The 16,060-nt window shown below is 41.8% G+C and overlaps 1 protein-coding gene across 1 annotated transcript in view; it reads right to left on the bottom strand.

Annotated features, from left to right (window-relative positions):
* LDLRAD3 (low density lipoprotein receptor class A domain containing 3) overlaps positions 1-16,060 on the bottom strand; it is a 72,733-nt gene that overhangs the window by 35,906 nt on the left and 20,767 nt on the right. The window contains exon 3 of the mRNA XM_019470586.1: positions 14,040-14,174. Within this exon, the coding sequence (XP_019326131.1) occupies positions 14,040-14,174 (135 nt within the window). The remainder of the gene's footprint in view (positions 1-14,039; positions 14,175-16,060) is intronic.

Below are 16,060 nucleotides of genomic sequence, written 5' to 3'. Positions count from 1 at the left end.
CTAAAAGTTGACCTTCTTGCACATCTAAACAGACACTTTAGGAAAAAAATCCACCATTTGTGCATTGGCTTTCTTGTTGGGACATAGCCATAGCAAACACAAGAGAGATGTTCCTTCCTCAATGTGAAAAGGGCAGAGGTGCGCAGCACCTTCTTCATTTCCCTGGCACTCTCACTGTGCAGTAAAAGTAGAAGGGAAAAGGGTATGGAAAAGAATAGAGAGAAAAAGGAAAAAGCTAAAGAAGCCCCATCTAACTACGAGAAGAGACAGAATATGTTGCGATTGCAATTCCAGAGGCAACTGCCATAAGACTAATGTAACAGTTTTGGAGAGGCAGTCCCATAGCCCCTGGAAAGGAAGGAATTGAAAAAGTCTGATTATTTTTTTTCCCCTTCCCTCCCTCCTCAATCAGCTCCCGCAACTGAAAAGCTTAGGGAAGAGTGCTGCAGAGAACTCCACCCTGTTGCAAATGACAAATATTTGTGGTTGAAAAGCATCAAAAACCCAGGGGAGATTTTTCTCCGAAGCACCATTCACAGATCTTACAGCAGTGAGGAATGCTTCAACACAACTGCTGGCAGCACCCTGCCCTCAACCCAGCTGCAAAGGCTTCCTCCCTCCTCCCCTTTAATATATGAGTGGGCAACTTTAACTAGTGCAGTTCCTGCTCTGCACACCAAATGCTGCAATGCTGCATTTGCTGCCATGTGCTGTGCATGGCAGGGGGCTGGCCAAATGGTCGCTCCCAGCTTATGCTCCAGAAGTGGACTATTAACCCAGTTCCTGTGGAAACTTCCTCCTCTAACAGACATTTAATGCAGTAACGTCTTTCAAGACCCCCCCTTCCACTGCAAGGGCTTGGTTCCGGTGTCCAATGGGAACGCGCTGCGGACAATGCACACACCTCATGTCAAAAGCATCAGGAGACTGCTCCCACCTAGCAAACCACAGGCAGGGAACTGCTAGCAGCATCAGACAAACTCGTGGCATATGCTATAAATCAAGGCCATAAAATATAAGCAGTACAAATCATGCAGTAAAATAGGCAGAAAGGAAATTCCTGCTCTAACAGCTTTAGCACAACCGGAAGAGAAATTGACTCCTTTTCTCACCTGATTGTGGCTTGCAGACACCATTAAACTTCTAATATTAAATCTCTGCTGAAATTATAATCAAGAAACACACATTGGCTATGAACACTGCCAACTGGCAATGTTCTCATAGAGGGCCACTGTCTGGCACTTGTACCGGAGAGAAGAGATGTGGTCCATCTCAGAGAACTGGATGGAACAGAAAGGAATGTATACCCAGTCTTCTCAGGGAGATGTTTGATTTCTCCCGCATGTGGGTTTTGGGGTTTTTTTTATTTGTTTGTGTGTTTTAAGCCTAGACCACTTCCTGCCCCTCCAGGGTGACACTAAAATATGAGAACAATGATTGAGTAGGAAAGATTTACCTGAATAGGGCAACAAAACTTTGTAGTACTTCAACTGTAGGTAGTGGATTGAAGTCTGAATATGGCTTAATGTATAGTTCCTCTTGTTTGATACCTCCAGAAAAGCCAAAAACAAACACATGAAGAAAGAGCATGATACAAAAACTGAAGAGAGAAAGAAACCAGAAAGCAAACAAACAACAGGAACAAGTAAGGAAAAGCCCCTGATGGCTTACAGGAACGAAGGCAATTAAAAAAAAAAAACACACAAACAAAAAAACAGGGGGAAGCACAAATTTGACTTAATTTCTTTACAAACAAAACCTTAATAAACTGCACGAAGAGTTTTTCCAACAAGATAAAGTAGAGAATATGGTGAGGGTGAAATGATGAATGAAAGAGCACAGGAACGGGTTTAGTATGTTTTCTCTACTCTGTATTTACACTAGGCTTTCTGGAAAGACTGACCATATTACTGATGTACAGATAAGAAAGGCACAGACCAAAAGCATTTCTCTACCTTCCTGGGAAATTCATTATTCAAAGGTTAACTCATCTCACAGTGTTTTTCCATGTTGCTTGGTTTCCACCTCAGACAGGCCATATAGCTTGCAAAGGCATCATGCTGTGATCTCTCTCCGATACACAAGCTCACGATACCACTTCTGCATGTTTCCTCACGCACCTCCAGCCAGCACTCCTTCACATACGGAGTCTTGAATTACATTCTGCTTGGCCAGGAAGGTACTCTCTGGATATTTTCTTGCAATTATCAGTCATGACTAGAATCTGATCTCATATGGCTGCCAACTAATCATCAGCTCTCTGGGATTTATGTATCAAGAGGTGGTGGAAAAGGCAGCCTGGAAAATAAGGGAGACACCAGCAGTGGCTTCTGCAAACACACAGTGATTCAATCACACTTGTGCTGCGAGCTCAATGGAAAGAGCAAGAATTTGGACTCAGGAATGTAAACCTTGGCAGCTGATTTATCACAAAACTATCATCTGTGCGTAAGAGCAGAAGGTTACCACCGTCTCAGTCTTAATTGTATGAGCTCGCTCCCACACAATAGCAAAGGACAAGACTATGGCCAAGTGATCCTTTCATAAAACAAAATAAAAATAAATTAAAAAAATGAAGTAGGAGCATGGCTTAAGCCCCTACCTATGATCTCCACCCCCTATTTGCAAGCCAGGCTCTGCTCACTGCCACCATGTCTCATTTTTATCGTGACAGCTGCTTCAGTCCTCTCATACCTGCTGCAGCCACCCTGCTGTCTGAGCCCTTCTCTGAAGAACCTCTCTATCCAACCGATCCCCAACATACCTGTTCCAATCTGGTCAGACAAATTTGGCTTTAATAGCAAGCAAAAACAACAGAAAAAAAATCAGCCTGGAATTTGTTAGCTTTTGAACAGAACATATGGTCTTCTCATCCACCTTCTCCTGGTTGACCACAGTCGTTCAGTTATTAAACAAGGATATAACTTCCCCCACAGCATTGCTTTCCTGAAGTCACATGCTTATTGTTTTCTGCTTCTAGGGTATGAAAAAAGAAAATTAAATTTGACAGCAAATCAGTCACTTACCATAAGGACACTCTTTCCCATACAATATTCCTACAGCTATGGGTTCTTACAAGCATTAGTGCCAAATACCTTGCAGAGCTTCCATTTAGTTGCACATAACGATCCCTTTCCCTCAAGCCAAGTCCAAACCACTTCCTTGCAAACCAGTCAGCAAGGCTCCAGCCACCATGGACTTCAAAGTTAACTGACACAATAGTTCAAGTTTTAGTTCAGAAAACCTTTCTTGAAGAAAACTCTCAGCTCTAGAACTTTATCTGTGTAAGGACGGCCTTAAGTCTTCTTCTGTAGAGGCTAAATCATGAACACCATTTGCCATGGAAAAACCTGTCTCAAAGTCTAAAAGCATTTTCCTGGAGAGCCATCACTAAAACAAGGTTGGTGTTTGCTAGCTATTCAGCATGTAGGAGGCAAAGGGAAATGACGATCTAAGAATAAACAGTTGAACAAATGGAACAAGCTTGTTTTTAATTCCCACAGGTTTTAGTGCAGTATAACACATTTCCTAATCTCTCAACAAAAACACCAGATCTTCAAAATTACTTCCACTTAAGAACTAGTTGGTAATCACTGCATTCACTGTGGTACAATAATGCTATTAGAATAAACTTCTTACTGAACAAGGTGGTTAAACATTGGAACAGGCTGCCCAGGGACATGGTTGAGTCACCATCCCTGGAAGTATTTAAAAGACGTGTAGATGAGGCGCTTAGGGACATGGTTTAGTGGGCATGGTGGTGTTGGGTTGACAGTTGGACTTGATGATCTTAGAGGTCTTTTCCAACCTTAATGATTCTATGATTCTAAATGAAGCCTTGAAAGCTTCTGCTTTGAAGCCTCGGAGGATGTAATTCAGCACCAATGCCCAGACCCCAAAGTGACTGGTTGGTGCACTTCAGGTGACAGGTAACATTCAGAAATGATTCATGATATTCATTTTCTTCACATTACTTTATAATCTTTCATAAAGCTTTCAAAAGTTAGAAGTTTGGTATTCTTCATCTGTAAAATAGAGATTAGGCATATGACAGATGTTAACCCAAAATGCCCAAGGTCATTTACCACGCCAATAGCAGGAAGCATCAGGCAGCTCTAGCTGCTGCCACCTCCGTGCTCAGGACACGTGAACGGGCACTCCCATTGCCGAAACCTTCAGCCATGTTAGTGGAAACACTACTTAACTAATAGGGCACAGGTATGAACAGGACTTCTGCACCCAGTGCTTCCCACTCACGAGGTTGCTACCTCCCTTAACAGCCAATACCTACTTTGAGATATGAACTGAACTGAAATAGAGATACTAAAAGCACTTTATGGCACTGTACCCTCCGCACTCCTCCCCCTGCTTGTTCTCCAGGTTTTACTGTTTGCCTAGACTCTATATTACAAATAAACAGAAAATTAATTATTCAGCTTCTAATTCCCATTGCATGTTGATGTTTATGTAATTGATAACCATATAATTGCTTTATGTTTTTAACATCCCTCATAAATACGGATTTTTAACACAATCCTTTATAGCAAATTAGCACAGAATATCTGGTAATGTGAGATGAGAGCATGAGTTAGTTTGGCAAGCTCAGGGAACAGCACACTGGCGTGATGTCTCTCATCACAATTTTCAGCAGGCAGAAGAAAATCTGCTGCGGTGCCTAGCTTTCCAAGGAAGCTCAATCAGACTCTGGAACACAAGTTTTAATGCAAGAGCAGAAAAGAAGGGAAAGCTAGAATTCAACAACCTCATCCTTCACAGATTTATAGGTACTGAAATGCTTGGCTGAGGATGAATCTCGGCTTAATCTAAACCTGGCAAGAAACCTTTTTTTGGTGGTAATCCACTTGCTTATCAAGTTTCATTTGCTAGTTTTAGATCAGGCAGTATGAAATACCTTTCTCTGGAACCCTGGCTGGCAACTTGCTTGGGTTTTAAAAATCACCCTGAAGCAATTTATGCTCCACAGTGAATACAGCACACTGGTATAGCAACTTAAGCGTGACCTGCAATAAAGAAACAAATGCCATTTGCTTCAGCTGAAGAAAGTTAACACTCCCACTGGCCTGGCTGGGACCAGCATTTGGAAGGAGTAGGCATGAAGACATAGTGAGGTCTGGTAGACATGCTTTGATGTTAATACCACCTCAGTTGTGAGGTATCCCCCCCAACTTCCGTTTTCCATACTCTTACTTCTCCTGTAAGATGATATAAAATCGTATTTTCAGTAAGGCAGAAAGAGAAAAAACAGAGTTACTCTAAGCAAGGATTTCTCAAAACAACAGACACAAACTGCCCAGACCTATCAAGGTCCCGCACACATGGGGGTACATTTCTGAGGGCAATTCTGCATTTCTAGCTGCTCTCCTTCCTACGAGTCAAGTGCATTGCACCAGCAGAGTTTCTAGCTACAGAGACATTTGGCTGACCTGGAGCCGCTGCATTTATTCTTGTTGAGCAGACGTCAGTAAAACTTTTCAACAGACCTTGGTAATCCTGCTCCAGGGGACTGTCTACACTGAAAACATGCTGCTTTAGGTCAATTACATAATTTATTATGTATTAAACTGCTACAACATCTGAACAGAGACACTTTTACACCTGGTCATGTTGGCTTTGCTTGTGGCTTTACACTTAAGTAAGAACACACATACGAGATTTGACAGAGCTCACGTCACAAATTATTCCCAGATATAACTGAAGTTGTGAAAAGATACAGATTTTAACCATGTGCAAAACTAGTTTCAGCTGGGGACAGAGTTGCAGCCTGACATTTTAGGAACCACATCTTCCAACTTTACTGCTGGCAGCTGCAGGGGGAAAAAAACAAAACAAAATGAGAAACCTACCCCAAAGTGTGACACACCAACTTTACTGCTGGCAGCTGCAGGGGGAAAAAACAAAACGAGAAACCTACCCCAAAATGTGACACACAGGATGCTGGGATCTGTTTCTCCTGCTCACACAGGTCTGAGCAGCAAAAATGGTCCTCTATTCAATTCCACTGCTGCGCAAAAAGAACAGACCAACTCCTAAAGAGCAAGAAAGGAAAACTCTTGTGCGCTCTGCCCAAGTCCCTGTGCAAACTGCTGAATGTAGTGAGCTTCCTCAATAGTTCACCTTGGGAAATCATTTCTAACTAGTGGTTACAGACACAACAATGCCAGACCAAGATTTGCGAAGGCACTGAAGCATACATTAACCTCAGACTTTTTGCTGCCCTGGTTAATGCAGGCAGGTCTCAAAGCTAGATTTAGGTTGAAGCATTATCACTTAGCTAAGATTAATGTTAATAATCAGGCTAAAGAACAAGGTTTGCCATTTGACTGAAACTGCAGGGCCAACAGGCCAGACCTGGTGGGAGAGTCGTGCGTATCAGCTCCCAGCTGGGCTTGAAAGTAGTATTACAGGTTGGGGCAGGCTAGTCTGATGAATGAGGGTTAGGACTAGAAACAGAAGAGACAGCCAAGCTAACTCCCGCTCTGCTAGCGAGAGCTTCTCGTCAGTACTTAATCCAGGAAACCTTTGCTGTGGCTCCTCCCTGACACGCGTTTGCTATGACAACTACCATTTTGCAACAAAAAACAAGTTGTCCCAGTACTGAAACTGTACTAACAAAAATTAGTTTCATTTTAAATACAAACACTATAATCCTTTTCTACAATAAATGTAGAAAAAGCACTTGGTCACCTTACCTGGAATTGATTTTGTTTTACAGCAAGTCAAAGATTAATATCTGTGCCTTTTATTTGGATTCCCTCCATTGATCATGAAAAGACTGGGGGCTGGCACCTACGGTCCAGCAACAGGAGCCTTCTGCACAATTAAATGACACTCACATCTATGAAAAGTTAATGCAATTCAGCAGCCAGGACACAGTGTGACATGCCAATACATATGGTATATTTCAAACACCTACATGCTGTTAAAAACTTGTGGAAAATGTATTTGAAAGGAATTGATTTTTACTAATGAGAGCTCAAGAGAGTTTAATTAGCCTCAAGAACAATGGGGAAAAAGAATGTCCTTTATTCTAAACTTGTCTTCCTCTAGCGTGACATTTTATCACCTGTTTTTGAAGTTTTGAAGCACAGGCAAAGAAACTGCATGTTCATGTCATCACCTTTTTCTGGAACTGTTAATTAGGCATAAATGCCACAAAGTGAAGGTAAAAATATCTGGACACAACTGTTAAAAGCTGGTATTTCATTCCTGCACAGGTGAGAAAAAAAAACCATGCCATTTACACTCTCAGTTCCCAGCTCGCCTCATCAGCCACTGGCTGAAAGGAAAGTAGCTGACACACGGTAACTACCTGCACGTACTAGCTTGACAACCGCAATTTCAGCACCAGCAACCAAAAAAACATGGGATTACAGCAACAGTCCAATAAGGCACTCCCGTAAGAACAGCACTTCATCATGGGAGTAAGCTGTGCCTTGAGGGAAGGCTACCATCAGCATCCTAAAGCGCATCTGTCTACAGAACAGGCATAATACGAGCTGGAGACACAAAGTCAGTTCCCTGTCCTTACTATCTTCAAGGAATTGCTTTCAGGGCAAGATGATTGTTGCCAGATCCTCTTTTTCTTCCTTTTTTTTCCCTGCTAGAGCTGTTGACAAACACGGTGAGCCCCCATCTACAAACACTCTTTTAAGTAAGTTTGTTGTCCATTTGAAGACCTGAAGTCATTGCTTGTCTATTGCCACATTACAGTAGCTCTTAATAGAATAGCTGCTCTCCGAACAGTGGTAGCCTAACATTTTGGCAGCACGTCTATTATCATTCTACCAAAATGCTAGGCCTGCAGAAGCAACATGCTGATCCACAAGATGACTATTCCTCAGGTATATATGCCTGTTCTGCAACAAAACCCTGGCATCTTCGCAAGCTGAGGGAGCTGCGAGATGTAGCAACTCAAATCCACTTGTACCAGCTGCCCGGACCTCTCCCTGAGATCCCCACATTTATTTTACACTACTTTAATTGCAAAGCCTCCATGCACAGTCCCACTCAGAAGTTACCATGCTTCTGAATTAGTCTGGGACCATCTACAATAACACCTGTGGTGTTACCTGCTGTTCAAATGAAGTGATCAATAATCAATTTTACAAACGACAGACTGGCCTGGGAGGCAGCAGGGACCGCAGAGTCTGCATGCTGTTGAAATAAGTGCACAGATGAACGTACCGGTCATCTGAAATACCAGTATCAATTAATACGAACATCTGTAGCTCACCTTACCTTTTAGCCTCCATGCAGATGGATTGATTTTTTTCTTGACAAGAACCCTCTCAAATAAACTTATGAGGAGAGAAAAAGGGAAAGAAAAGGAAGCCTGGACTTAATCAGGGAATGGAGGAACAGAGGAAAGAAGGAATTCACAACTGACAAAAACATTTCCATCTAGTAAGTGTTATAAAACAGGGATATTAGAGAGCTAAATATGCTCAAGCAAAGCCTTCATTTAATAAAACATTCAGTGACATTTTATTTGTATCCTTCCCTAAGTTTCTGCTTCTATTTAGTCTGCCTCCGAGTATTAAATTCCTGCTGTAGGCTGAATCTGGGCTAAGCTGATACGCAATAATTGCAAGTTGAGCTTCAGTTTACAGACTGAGTCAATGATGAGTCAAAGAGAGACTCAATAGAAGGAAATGTATGTAGCCAGGATCAGACTACAAAGCTTTGGGATGTCTAAGTGATACCACAGCATTTTGGAATTTCAATTTACCACATGCAAAGGGCTGGTTACAAGCTCCATAAGGAGTGGGATGTTCTGGGAGCTATTTGTGTTTCATAAATTAGGTTTTGTGAGAAATTTAAAGTATGTCTGTTCCACTCGGCTGTCAGTTCTAAAATGCACTTTGCATTGCAACTCAATAATGCAAACACCAGCAATGGGCCATAATGTTTACCATCCCAGCCAGTCCCCTTCTAACTTTGTCTCACCTATACCTAAATCCACAGAAATTATCATTACAGAATTTATATTATCACTTAAAAATTAATTTTAATAAGTCAACCTTTCAAACTGTTTTCCACTTTTTTGACACAGGGTCAGATTTTTCATTTTTTAATATGCTGCCAATTTTTATACAAGCAATTTATACATGCCACGGAGGAAAGAACAGAGACTTCTGACAACTGTGTATGCTTCTAAATCTGTTTTAGAATATTGGGGTATATCAAAATCCTAATGCAAATTCAATGAAAAAATATGCAAAAATAAAAAAAGGAGGTATCCACATGTGCAACAGTGGACATTACCAAATACACTGTAGAAACACAGGGCAGGAATCAACTTCAGGACACTTGTAAAACATTTGGTTTATAACTTGACCACAATGCTACTGTTTACTAACAACTGCAGAGCTAGAATTGTAGGAACGTTACTGAAGCCAAGAGCCTCTCTCTACAGCACCAGTCAGAGTGAATATAGACTTGCAGCTATAAAACCCCCTTTCCTAGCCAACGGGGTTAAAGCTAATAAAGGTATTTAGCAAACTTAGAAGGAATGAAAAGAAGGGCCACGAAAGGAATAGAAGATTGAATTAAAATCCAGTATGCTTTTGTTGGTGTTAAAGTACAAAATGGAGGAGAAACTAAAGGAAGAAGCACTGTGAAGACACATTTAGATAAAAAGCAATTAAGAGAATAAATTTATTCCTAGAGCTGAAATTTACATGGTTGTTGAAAAATATTAAGAAGGAGGAATTCCCTTCCAATTGAGTGGATGTCTGTCGCAGGGCAGGAAATCCCCCCAGCAACAGGCAGGCCCAAGGAGTACACCCAGAGTAGCAGTTGTGAATGATTAGCACTGTCAGCTGATTTGAGGCATAGGGAGAGATCTTAAAGTAGTAAGATAAAAAAGCGTATGGGGGAGAACAACTTTCCTGGATTAAGATCCATCAAGCATAGAACAGGAGTAGAAATTTCCAATTGCTGCAAGTGTTGTTAAAACTGGAATAATGCCCTAGAAAGAGCAATTCATATATGTGACTCGTGTGGATAATCCAAGCAATTATATCCTCCATCTAATCCCAAAACTCAGGCCCATACTTTGATGAATACACCACATTCCAGACTAAGGGAAACATCTGGCCATACTACTTCAATGCTGGAAACCAGAGATGACCAAAGTATAGCTGGGGTGGGATTAAAGGAACAGCTCTGAAGTTTACCATGGCAGCTACAAGAGCTACAAATAATTACTGTTGGGAATTAGAGGATAATTATTTGACTTGCAGAAAAATTGTCACGGTTTAAGTTTTTAAACTGACACTTTCCCCACGACATACAAACCTCTGTAAGATGTGCAACACTCAGCAACAAGTGGTAAGGAGAAAGGAGGGCAGGAACTTGTTCTCAAAGATTTGACCTTCTTCCCATTCTCACACCTAAATCCCAGGGCCTCTGTCTCCCTTCCCTCAAATGAATCCGCCCCTACTTATGACTAAAATTAATCTTTATAAACCCACAGCTTCAAGCTCATCTCAAATTGCAGCATGCTAGCAAAGCTATTATTCATCAAGTATGGCACATTTTGAAGTGTTCCATGTCAAAGCCGGGTCAATACATTTTTCAGTAGGGGGTCACATTCCTGTTTTCCTAGCCTGCAGAGTGACCCTTCTTGATTGAAAGGACCTTTATGCATGGAGGAGTATCTGACACAAACCAAACCGATATGCTACTGGAGCTTTCCAGTAATGACAGCACGATAAAGGAGGCCTTTGAAGTTCATGGAGGAGCAGGAAGAGGTGTTAATTTAAAAAGCTTGTCAGTATACCCAAGAGCAGAAGGAGAGCAAAGTACCAATTAATAATTCACACTTCTATTCCACATGTTATCACAGTATCTAAAAACAGTTTGCAAACATTGATTAAGTCTCATGACATCCCCCTGAAGCAGGCAAGCACGGATGAAGCTCTACTCCTACCAGACACAATGTCACTCTGGGAGCATTTAGCTTAGCCGATCTATGCCCCCTCTTCCCCATCTGTTAAATGGCAATAATGACACTATCATACAGTGGTTCAGAAGCTTAGTGATTTCTAAATCAACACATTTTTAGATAGAAAAATAGCACACAAGGGCAATCTCATATGTTAGACTACACTCAATTACACTGAACTAAAGCTACCACATTTGACATGATAACATAGCTAGTGGGAAGAAAACCCTCTATCTTGATTTTATAATACCCTGCAGATTTGCTTTGCTCTGTCCCTAAGTACCCAGAGCACTTGAGTTCTAGTTAATGACTGGGATTCTTGGGTGCTGTGTTAATATGAAACTCATTGTAATTACAGTAATTAAATCTGCTGTAGAAAGAAGTGTGAGAAATGAAAGACTGTCCACAGTAGCCTCTAATTCTCAGTTAACACAAAGTAGTTGGTGTGTTTGGAAGACAGGACAGACATACCCATAGCTGCAAACTCCAGAGGGAATCGTCATTCACATTCAGATGGGAAGTTGAACACATTATATTGTTTAATCCTTGCTTTGAAAGACAGGTATACGAGCATCGTCCACTTACAGATGGCAAAATGGCAATTCAGGGAGGCTCTGAGCTGCCAAAGGGCAAAGGCAATCACACACACTCCCCACAACCAGCATTTCACTTCGGGAACTCCTCACTCCCAACCCTGTACTTGGACTCTTTTTTTTTTTTTTAAATTAAAAAAGCTCACACCACAAACCATCGCTGCTCTGGTCCTAATGAGAGAGAGTTCCTTCTTCCTTGTTTGGGGCTCTTTCATGCATAGAACCAGACAGAATTACTTTGCTTAACCCTCTTACTAATCTGACTTTTCCAGAAGGACCAAAGATAAAGACAAAAGTAACAGCTTCATGAAATACAGCTCTTTTCTTCTCCTGAGCCTGACAGTCACTTCCAAAACCAGATTGACATGACAACAAACCACCTGGAGGCAATCCAGCCAATTAATCTGCAGAGGAAGCAGTCTTCCCAACCTTGGAAAAGAACACTGCTGCTTTAAGCTTCAGATGCTAAAAAAAAAGAAACCCAGAAAGAAACCTTACCACCCACATTAATCTTATTAGGCTGCCTCAGGCCTGTAGTGAAAAACAATTCAGCCCTTGGCACAGGGGCAGCAACACTGCTGCAGCAGCAATAGACATGCGCTAGTCCCTCACCAGCCATTTCTTCCCCCCCCCAGACAGAGGGTAGGGGCAGGCCAGACCCCCTTCTCCGAGGCTCTGATCTGAGCAGAGCTATGTTCCCAGGCTGAGATGTAGCCCAGCAAGCAGGTGAGTTACCAGGATGAGCCATTGTCCTGGTTTCAGCAGGGATAGAGTTAATTTCCTTCCTAGTAGCTGGTACAGTGCTGTGTTTTGCATTTAGGGTGAGAACAATGTTGATAACACACCGATGTTTTAGTTGTTGCTAAGTAGTGTTTACACTAGTCAAGGACTCTTCAGCTTCCCATGCTCTACCGACTGAGAAGGCTGCAGGTGCACGGGGGGCTGGGAGGGGGCACAGCCAGGACAGCTGACCCCAACTGGCCAAAGGGATATTCCACACCATATGACATCATGCTCAGCATATAAAGCTGGGGGAAGAAGAAGGAAGGGGGGGGGACGTTTGGAGTGATGGCGTTTGTCTTCCCAAGTAACCGTTATGCGTGATGGAGCCCTGCTTTCCTGGAGATGGCTGAACAGCTGCCTGTCCATGGGAAGTAGTGAATGAATTCCTTGTTTTGTTTTGCTTGCGTGCACGGCTTTTGCTTTACCTATTAAACTGTCTTTATCTCAACCCACGAGTTTTCTCACTTTTACCCTTCCGATTCTCTCCCCCATCCCACTGGGGGGGAGTGAGCGAGCGGCTGTGCGGTGCTTAGTTGCTGGCTGAGGTTAAACCACGACAGCCCTTCAGCCCTTACATATGGAGCCAAAGAGCTCATAGGTTAGGCAGAGGAACGGCACAAAAAAGATTGCTATAAATCCTGTTTTGTTGGCATTGCTGTTGCGTGTTTTCCCTCTTCCCTGTGAGCTGTCAAGAATATTTATCACCATGTTAAGCTTGGAATTATTTTCTCTTCCACAAAGGACTAAATCATCAGTGCAGCTAGATATTAAAGTCATTCTCCTTCAATTTCCCCAATTTCTTCTTCCTTCATACCCTGCTTTATTTCTCTTGATGCGTCTGCTTTCTATAGGCCCAAGCACATCGCATCTCCCCTGCAAATATCCACCATCTCCTATTTTTTGCCTACTCTGATCTCTCAGTAGTAACTCAGACATGAAAATGTTTAGCAGCTGATGCTCAATACACATCATTTGCTAACCTCAAGTCATTCATATATACTTCATGTTTTATAAAATACTATGGTATTAAGTTACAGAAAACAAAACTGAGGAGCACTAAATGTAGACTTATAGCATAAGTTAAAAAGAAAAAAAAGTCAGAGATTGTGTTTTGAAATTCTCACAAGACTCAATACACAAGAATTTTCAAACAGAAGTTTTCTTCCCTGTCCTCATCCTTTTCTCTAAATACAGAAACAAGGAAGGGTAGGAATAAATTCTTTCACTGTAGACTTGTCCTCCAGTGAAACATGCCTTTCAGAAAGTAACTGAGCAATGAGGACCTAAAGCTTTAAGCCTACATCTGGTAAATAGACAGACCGCTGAACTACTTCAAACTGAAGTTTTATTATTGATCCCTCTGTGTCCAACCCATCCCTCATAGAAGTCACCAAATGGATTCCTAGCAACTTCAGTGAGCACTGGATCACAGATTATAAGCAGTTCCTGCAACAGTGCATTTTTACTAATCTGAAAAAGATACCAGTCTTCTGAGCACTGAGAATGAAATCTATGCACACACACACACACACACACACTCTACATGTTTCACTCTTATTATTTGCAGAATTAGGAAACCACAGCTCTAGCCAACACAGAGCCAGCCAACATGAATCGTATTTTCTACTGAGCCTGTTTCGCGTTAATTGGAGTTGGTATAATACTGCAGAATAGAATAAAAACCCTGTGCCTACCTTGAGGGCTTTCGCAGCTTTCTTCATCACTGTTGTCTTGACAGTTATTTTGACTGTCGCACACAAAGCTTTTATCAATGCAAAGACCATTTTTACAGTGGAATCGGGCAGTAGAGCAAAGCAAGGGATTTGCTGCTGTGAAGAGAAAGTGAGATCTTTCATTAGAAATTCTCTTACCCAGGCAGCAAAATAGCCATTAAGCAATCAACAACAACAGGTCACAACTCAACAGTTGGTCAATTCACTGAACATGTGGGAGCAACTTGGCAATCAAACCAACCTTGTCTCTCTAAACAGAGAGATGAAATTTCTAATTCATGCAAGATTCATTACAATTAACAGAGATTTAGTCCACCCACAGTTGTGATAAAGCCTTCTGTTCACTTTCATGAGAGCCCCTATCATGATCACTGTTTGGTGCTCAGCATTTGCTCACACTGAAGACATATGGAGGGTAGCACTGCCTACCATAAACACTGCCTGTTGCTTCCCATTACAACAAACTCAGTTTAGCTCAAGTTTCGTATTATAGGCCAACAACCCTGGCTGAGAACTGCCAGGCAGTGGATTATTTACCTCTGCTTCTGTATTTTTCCACCTTCCCCGTTCTCCTCACTATTTTGAACCGATACAATGGCAACGTTGACATTTCTCAACTTCTCAGTGTTTGAATTTCAACTCCTTTTTAAGGGTAACATGCACATTACAGTAGCACCCAGAAAATCCTTTCACATAAGGCCCAGTGTTGCACACAGAGCAAAAACAGAATAGTATTTAAGCAGACTCATTTAGGTAGAGCAGTCTTCTCACCCACGCCAAACCCAGCAGTAAATATGCTATAAGATACCATGTCTAGTTTCATTTAAAGCTTCAAGCAGTGCGGTTCTCACCACTTCTCCTAGCAGATTACATCACAGCTTCAATGCATCTCACTGTCAAGGTTTCCTTGATATTCATCTTAGTTTTCTCTTTTCTAATTTCATCCCTCTACTCTTAGCTATAGCCCAGCATACATAACTACATAATCCCTCCTTGAACAGTGTTTGCACCCTTCATATATAGCATATATAGCCTTATCTTCCAACAGTCATTGCTTAGCTGAGATATGCATAATTTAGCAGTTTTTAATATCTCCTCATAAATCAATCTCTCTGTCCCTTAATCATTTTTGGCATTCTTCTCTGAACTCCTGCCAGTTTTTGGTAATGAGGTGACTGAAACGGAATGCAACTTTCTGATTGAAAGCCTTAAAAAAGCTGTTTAGATTCCTTGTCTGCTTCAAAGCACTTCTCTGCCACAATAACAAAGGGGATTACAGTTCCCAAATACTAATTGGCTTCCTATTTTTTATTCTTTAAAGTAGGAGCTGCCTTTAAAGAGTCTTTCCAAAAAACCCATAAAAGTTTAAAGTCTGCCATGCATATAACCTGCAGTATATATAACAAACACTCCCAATTCCTCCAGCTCTCCAAAAGCACATTTATCATGAACGTGCTAAATCTCCTTTGGTCTGAAACTGCTGCACACTTGCATAGCACGTTGATTTTCCAGGTCACTTTAGAGCCTACAGTGTTGTTCCTCTACATAAGCAAAGCAGTGACTAGACACTTGAATATGCTAGAAAATACCAAGTGCGTGCTTAAATGGCACAGAGAAATGGGGAGATCAGCAGCATGTTATCATCAGCCGTAAGGTCCCGTTGGAGCTACACACTACAAGCTCATGGGAAATTATGTCATTCATAACCAGCTCCATGTGCTGGTGCTTTTTCAGTTGAGACCTGCCACTTGTCAGTCCACCACCTCAAGGATATTCAAAGCACTTTTGTCAAAACGTCTTTCCAGTCCACCTGCTTAAGCATAACCCAAAGTCATTTCCTTAGCCTTCAATCTTCTTTCTCTAGCTTCACTTGCTCCACAGAGGTGCTATCTCCCTGCCACAGTCCTCCCAGGGCCCAAACCAGATTCTCTAGGCCAACAACAGATGGCACCTTAAGAGATGTTCATGTTGTGGGGGAAAGC

This window comes from Aptenodytes forsteri, unplaced genomic scaffold (genome assembly GCF_000699145.1).
Source record: "Aptenodytes forsteri isolate BGI_AS27 unplaced genomic scaffold, ASM69914v1 Scaffold511, whole genome shotgun sequence".
NCBI classification, from domain to species: Eukaryota; Metazoa; Chordata; class Aves; order Sphenisciformes; family Spheniscidae; genus Aptenodytes; species Aptenodytes forsteri.
This window is presented reverse-complemented; position numbering and strand designations above follow the sequence as displayed.